The 7,649-nt window shown below is 33.4% G+C and overlaps 2 protein-coding genes across 3 annotated transcripts; one reads left to right on the top strand and one right to left on the bottom strand.

Annotated features, from left to right (window-relative positions):
- The first annotated feature begins 112 nt into the window (after positions 1 to 112).
- Positions 113 to 5,370, top strand: LOC105703080 (focadhesin). 2 transcript variants are annotated; one of them, XM_012431174.1, is made up of 8 exons: positions 113 to 422; positions 520 to 588; positions 717 to 871; positions 946 to 1,143; positions 1,295 to 1,743; positions 1,836 to 3,999; positions 4,359 to 4,677; positions 5,195 to 5,370. In XM_012431174.1, exons 1-8 carry the CDS (start codon positions 369 to 371, stop codon positions 5,345 to 5,347), a joined length of 3,561 nt encoding a protein of 1,186 aa, XP_012286597.1. In that variant the 5' UTR covers positions 113 to 368; the 3' UTR covers positions 5,348 to 5,370. The 2 variants fall into 2 exon arrangements, with proteins under 2 accessions (XP_012286597.1, XP_012286598.1); XM_012431175.2 differs by having other exon boundaries at positions 4,544 to 4,677; positions 5,195 to 5,351.
- Positions 5,371 to 5,376: 6 nt separating this feature from the next.
- LOC105703081 (uncharacterized protein C1orf43 homolog) lies at positions 5,377 to 7,165 on the bottom strand. Its single transcript, XM_012431176.2, has 4 exons — positions 6,897 to 7,165; positions 6,495 to 6,651; positions 6,206 to 6,425; positions 5,377 to 6,134 (listed from the first exon to the last, which is right to left on the bottom strand). The coding sequence occupies exons 1-4, from the start codon at positions 7,128 to 7,130 to the stop codon at positions 5,942 to 5,944; spliced, it is 804 nt and encodes a 267-aa protein (XP_012286599.1). The 5' UTR covers positions 7,131 to 7,165; the 3' UTR covers positions 5,377 to 5,941.
- Positions 7,166 to 7,649: the final 484 nt, after the last annotated feature.

The following is a 7,649-nucleotide window of genomic DNA, read 5'->3' on the forward strand; positions in this document are numbered from 1 at the left end:
TGGCTTCAAGAGAAATAGCCTATAACATGCCGAATAAATGCTTGCAGCGGAACACGTGCGCACAGTATATACTTTGCGCCTGCGCAATATACAATGAAGGTGTTTAACAGGCTTAACCTAAAATTCTTTAAACCGATCCGGCAAAATAACCGTATAATGGGTTTCCATTTATTTTTTTCAAAATATATGAAAACTCAACTTGTGTCATTTGAAAACTATTGTATTTACTAAGGTAGCATATATTAAATTAGTAACACTGATTAAGACATATGAATGCAAGTACCCGATTTATTTAAATTTCACTCCTCACTGGGTAACTTCGGCATAATTATTTCTATATTTTGATTACTTTGTACTCTAAAAATAAAATGGATGAAATAGAATATAAGCTGGGAACAAATAATCCAATATTGATATCACATGTAAGTTATTTAGATTTAAATAAGCCTCCTATTTTCTTGCAAATGTTTTCTTGTATTTAATACTTATTACATTTATGTAATTTTTATTACTTTAAAGGCAATATCAAAGCTATTGTGCACGATTAAGGAAAAACATGAAGCGGACCCTACAGCTGATATTTCAAAGGTAACTGAGTTCAATTCTTTAATTTAAATCATGCATGAATTTGATACTATTAATAAGAACTTACTTAATCCATGTTTAAATATAATGATAAAATTCATTCAAACATGTATTAACTCGCATTTTAAAAGGCCCCAGAATTGAAATTACTGTGGTCAAAATGTAGCAGCACCAATATAACCCTCGGAATGACAGCCTGCCAGGCAATAATTGCTCTTGTAGAAATTGGAGTAATTGACATAAATAACGCTCTATATATTTTTATATCGCATCTCGGTACATTAGAGTAAGTAATATTACATAAAAGATATTCAAAACCACAATTGAGACTACCGTGTAACTGAATTATTCTTATTTTAGAAAACATACAGCCATTGCAGCAGCATTAAGCAACTTACTTATATTGAACTCTAAATCTCAATCTGAAGGGGAGCAAAAATGGAGATTTGGAATTAAAGGTCCTCAACATCCACTAATTAGTATTTTAAATAATAATAAAAGCAGTTGGAGAAACGTATTAAGTTATATGCAGTTTATGATTCAGCATAAAGAAGATGAGTAAGTTATAGTATGTCTGACAATCTCTTAATGACATAATTGAATATAATAAGAAAGCTTTGCTCACATAGTGTTGCATTCTTGTAAGCTCAATATAATGGCTTTATCAAATATTCATAATTATTCCTCATACTTTACTTCAATTTTTCAGAATTGCTCAACGGAGTCTAGAGCTTTTAAAGCCTGTGTTCTTGTACATTCTTTGTAATCCTACACCTGCTTTACCAGAAATTGTTAAGCATCAAGCCTGGCATATTTTAATTAAATCAAAAAATACTCAGACTTTGCAATGTGAAATTTTACAATGGTTACGAACAAATGATATTAATAATTGTGCAGAAACTAGTAACAGGCTGTTAGAATTAGCACAAGTGAAGATAATAAGTAAAGACAAACAGTTCTGCAACGTGCTCATGCCATTGATCATATCTATTACTGGAGATCTTGTAAAAGAAGGATTTAATCCAAAGCCATCTCTTGACATGATGTTGGAACTTGCAGAATATAGTGATAACGATGCATGTAATATTACAGTTTCTTTATTAGCTGAAATGATAATCACGTGTCCTCCCATATATTTATGCAGCGTTATTGAATCATGTAAATATTAAAATATTGTTCACAACTAATGACATTGCATACATCAAAATTCTTAAAAAGACAATATTCATTGAATATACATTTTGTTTTAGGTGCAGTTCTTTTACAAAAATTATCGTGCAGTAGAACGGTTGCTTTTACGCTGGTTGCTTGTATACTAAAGTGGATGGCTTATCCATCTGTACTGTTAATGCATACTTTAGATATCGCTAAAAATTTGGTGCAGAACATTGTAAACAAAAAAGCATGGGGTTCTAGCACAATTAGACTTTATTCTAATGAAGTCTTTATTAAAGTATATCACACAGACAAGAAACTTCAGTTTTACAGTGAAATTTGTCGATGTGTTGATACACTATCTGAAAAAAATACACTTGAATGGTTAACTGATGTTGCAGCAGCACCTCAAGATGTAAAGAATATGTGTATATTAATATTAAGTGGATTATTTCTACAAAGTGAGAATCCAACAATAATCGAAAAGATTATTGATATTCTCATCAATATTTCTAAAGAAAAGAAGGACTTTGCTTCCCACTTGCTCTCTCTCGTTCTGTACAAACTTACAAAAACACGTAACATTGATGAAACTAAAACGTTAATGTTTATCCTGCCGGATCTGGCTCTGGTTAAAGAAAATGTGCCGATAATAATTCACGCTTTGGAATCATTGATAGCTACTGACAAACCGCTGAAGCAACTTGCTATAGAACTGTATCTTAAAGCACTAGAAAACGAGCCAAGGTGTCGGCGGTACCTTTTGGCTGTCCTAATTGATACGAGTAAAAAAAATCACGGATGGCAGTCAGATATAGCGTGCGCCCGAGCAATGTGTCATATTTGTGAAACCAAACCTGAAAACGGTGCTGAACTCGTCCCGCTACTGTCGGAAATACTGAACCGATGTAGTAATGTTAACGGCAGTGCAGCTAGTGCACTCGCCTTAAAGGGAATCTCGGCCCTTTGTGTGGCCGGCGTGATTGATATTTCCTCCACTTACAGAGTGCTCTCACCTAAACTAAACAAAGAATCGAGAAAAATTGTTCTCAAAAGCGTATGTGAATTTTTTGGCGATATACCATTAAATCCTCAGTCAATACAGACTTATGAGAAACTTGTAACAGAAATCGTAACAAAATTATGGGGCTATGTATCTTCATCAGGAGATTCAGAAATAATGGAATCTGCACTTAAAGCATTATCCGCATATCAGTTGGAGCATATTCCTCTGAAATCATTGGCTGTTGAATTCAGAGAAAATCTAGTCATGCCAAAAGAATATGCAAAGACACCAATGGAAGCTGCACGAAATCCTGCAGATGTTCTGCCATACATTCCAAGAGAGTGCTGGATGCAAATGCTTACGAAAATCAACAGAACGGTACTTGAATGTGCAGGAGACCTTTTGATTGCTTTTATAACGAGAGAAATAAAAGATCTTCCTTCGAGCATATATTCTCAAAACGAGCCGTTTAATTTCGAATATCTTTCCGAGAAGAGTGTCATACGAGCAATAGGTGAAAATCTAAGGTGTTATAAAGTGAACTTGAATTCAGATAACAGATCCGTGGTAGAATGTTTAAGAATATTTGCACACAAGTATGTTAAACCTCTGCCCCCTGTGAACTGGACCTTTTTAAAAAAAATTATGGAACTCTCCATCGAGGCGAAGAAGTACAGCGTTATAATAGCTTGTCAGCAATCGAAGACATGCACGTCAGCTAGAGCAATTGTTGAAGAATACCTGAAAATGTTCGAATCAGATACTGTAACAATGATCAGACAGAAGGAGTACTTGTCTATTTATTCAAATATGGATTATTTATGTAAAGCAATACCACCCAATGTTCTAAGACCATTTTTGGATACAACTTTAAATTACATCGTAGAGAAAGCACTGCCTAACACTGACGACTTAATTGATGAATTCAGAGAAATGATGATCTGTTATAGAAAAACTTTACAGAACAAAACAATACATGATGCAAATAGGACTTTGCTTTCAATTATTTTAGAAGGTATTCTGGAGAGACTTGACGTTGATAGTAAAGTCTTTGCTCTTTGCATGGATGCAGCATTGGAATTGTCATCGACGCACATAGAAAGAATGACATCTCCAAGTGTTTGGTGGGAAGTGACTGCACAAAAACTAAAGAAAGCAATAATCATTAGATCTGAGTTAGCCTTGAAAAAAGACGTTGAAACACCATTAGTATGGCTTAATGAAGTGATCGATGCTGTTACCTCTGTACCTGGGTACGTAAAGTCTAAACTTTACCGCTCAATATTATAGTTTTATATGGATATTTATTAATGTATTATAATCTAGACATTTCTAACGACAGACAAAGTGAAAGCTGCCTTAATTATATCAGATGTAATTATTTTTTCATATCTTGAAAAAAATGGCCTACTTAAACATTATTTAATAAACTGACTTAAGAAAGGTTGAACTTATAATTACATGTAAATATGGAATAAGTATTAAAGGACCACCATCAAACATTTTAAGAATTAAACAATCACACAGTATTGTGAACATAGAAAATAATGACTCGTCAGTAGATGTAATTATTCATACTCATCTGATTTTAGTATGCACTTTCTCCATACAGGGTTCATTTATATCTGTTACAAAATATACATAGAGTTCAATCAGAAATGCGTTCAGAAAAAACTAGTATGACATGGATTTTGGAACTGATGGGTCGAATACGAGCTGCTTTCACCGATTGCTCTCAAGACGACTTTTGCAGAACAATTTCATACTTATGCGATATTTTGATAATTTCAATAATAGTTCTCTCTGGAGTGGACTGCCTTCTTACAAGGGAAGAATCATTGACAACGTCACAGGATACAAGAATGAGAATATTTCCATTAGCTGTGGCAACCCTTACTCAGAAAACACCATGGAACGATATTATTCCCCAAGTGAGTCAAATTGTACTTAAAAAGTATGTCTAACATATTATGAATGAAATTAACACACTCATTTGTAAGGACATGGTAATATTAATAGTTAACAGAAAAGCATGTATTTTTTAATGACATTTTTATCGTCTTTGGCATATCATTATTATATAATGCATTTTCCTTCATCCATATATACACATTTTATTTCTTAAAGTTAATTATAATCACAGATGGGCACACATAATTAACCTCTCATTTTTTGGTATTTTCAAGTAGTATACTTATCTAAACGTATTCAAACCGTCATCATTGTCTTATCTTAAAGGAGCGCCTATTTGCCTGTTTATTGCATCATCTAACCGTCAGTTTACTATGCAATATGAATTTAAATAAAACAAAAAATAAATAATTTACCATTTAAATTATTTTTTTATCAGTGATTATAAAGATATACTTCGTTAAGTATATAAATTATTCATAACTATTATGATGTTGTGTTGATATGTTTTGATAAATTTATTGATGTTTCTTTTAGATCATGGAATGGTTGAATTACATGAGAGTGAGTTCTGTACAGTCACAATATAAAACTGCATTTGACAATGCATTAATATCATGTAAACATAAAAACTATTTTATAGAATCATGGACAAAATATTTATCCCCGAATGTAAAAAAATCGACATAGCAATATAATAAATAAATGCAAGATATGAATTTCAATATTGTGAAATATATTTCAAGTCCTCTAAAATATTTTCTATCCCTATAAATTGAACTATGTTTAATACATTTGTTATGAAAGTCAATGAACAAAATTCTTTATATGTGATAAAGATCTTTTTAAAGAAAATGCCAGAAAAATATTTAATGCTTAGTTGTTACAAAAATTATTAATTACTGGACTTATCGAAAGTACCTAGAAAACTATTTATATAATACCAGTTATAAAAAATGAAATCTATTCATATTATACATTTTCTTTTGTCCAAGTCATGTAAATGTCTGACTTGCTCTGAATTAATATAAAAGCAGATAAATTACTGTGACAATTAAAATATTTACACGTGGCAGTTATACACAAAAGATACGTGTACGTATACATTTTTACATCTATTTGTTAGATGGGTAAAAGTCTTTTCCATTTTACTTAAATTGGATACTCATATGCAGTCACTTTTTCCTCTGGTAATGAAAAACATGTACACTTTGAGTGGTCAATAGAGTAAGAATCTGAATTATGAATTAGTCACATATGTTGTATGTGACCACAAGCACACTGCTACACTGATGTTTCGCTATTATCTAAAGAAATTACTGTCAACGTGTTTGGCCGTGAACCACAAAGAATCTGATCGTCAGGTGGTCGCATTCTGGGTTCTAAAATATTCCTTTTGGTTTCTACGTTTTTCTTTATAGGTGTCCGACTTGGGCTAGATTTCCTACTACTTGGATAAGACTTCAGAAGTCTTGCTCTACAAAAAGAATTTCATAAATTTTCTCTCAAATATATAACCAAAGTAATTATTTCTATTTGTGTACGTACGCATCACTTAGCTTCAAGAGTAATCTAGAATAAACTTGATATTCCTCTTCACCAAACTCTGTTGGATCGTGTCGAGCGTGTTCATACAAGTCACAAAATTGGTGTATCAGACGTTGCCCACTACCATTAAGAGGTGCAGCCAGGGTTGTTAACAAATATGCTCTTAAATTTTCAGATGGATGTCGTTTCATACAATTATCATAACGGGTTATTTCTGCTTCTAAAATTAATTTGTGACATGAATTTTTCCCATTTCACGCTAATATATAAATATGATCAAGTGTCAAACCTAAAGTTTTAACATCATCGATAGCCTTCAATCTATAATAATGTGATGGAACTTGTCCGCCAGGTTCCACAATATATCTTGGATCACTTATTAATTGCGGTTCATATTGTACTCGTGGTATCACTTCTATTCTTCTCTCAATTTCTTTCTTTAATGACTGCAATGAAAGGGATTGATTTAAATAATTAATGTTATTTCATCAAAAATTACATTTTTTATGCATGATTTAAGAATTATGAAAATATACTTGATAGGCCAAATCTTAACCATATTTTTCAAATATGTTTTGATAATAATGATTGGTGAAATATTTTGTACAGACAATAAATTGTAGTATTTACTATTTTAACAACACTACTTAAAGCAATTTATGTTCTTAACCTTGAAAATTCGTATATTTACTTTTTTAGCATCGTGACCAATAGGAACGTGAGGTCCTCGTCGCGATCTCAAGGCAAATCTCATAATCTGCCTTTTCGCAAAAATAAACAACAGAACAATAGTTAATGCACCCGCTGCTATGAATATCACAATAGTTACACCTGACAATTCCTCTGTCATGTTTAAAAATGACAGTCGTCGTGAATGAAACGTTTTCAACAATTCAGGTTGACATCTCATGAATGTGACTTCCATGAATAAAACCCGCCGCACACGCTGCTTGCAGAGATAAGTTGGGAGCACAGAGGGCCGATTCCACGAATCGAGATAACCAAAGTTTAACTTGTTTACACTCGGTTTCAACCTGCTGTCAACTGTGTAAACCAGTTAGGTACGGTTCAACGTTTGTTACCCGAAGTTTAACAAGTTTATACACGGTTTAAACTTGATGTAAACCACTCAAACTCGGATTAACTCGTGTGTGGACAGAGATGAGTTGGGAGATTGCTCACGGGCAGGATCGTGCGATCGCATCCTGTGCTGCCCTCTGGTTTCGTACGTTAGCTTTCACCGTTTTTTGCCCCCAAGGGCGGCGCAACGAATTTCTGGTAGGGGCTCGCGCAATCGCGATGGCTGTGCCATCTACCAGTTGCCGTTGACGGCTCACGTATTCGTGATGGTAATACCATGCGGCAGTTGACGGTGGTGGCTTACCATTATGGCAATCTCTTAACTCATCTCTGCCAAATCAGAGATGAGTTGAGAGATTCACGG

Source organism: Orussus abietinus, unplaced genomic scaffold (genome assembly GCF_000612105.2).
Source record: "Orussus abietinus isolate OABI.00-Male unplaced genomic scaffold, Oabi_2.0 scaffold242, whole genome shotgun sequence".
Lineage (NCBI taxonomy): Eukaryota > Metazoa > Arthropoda > Insecta > Hymenoptera > Orussidae > Orussus > Orussus abietinus.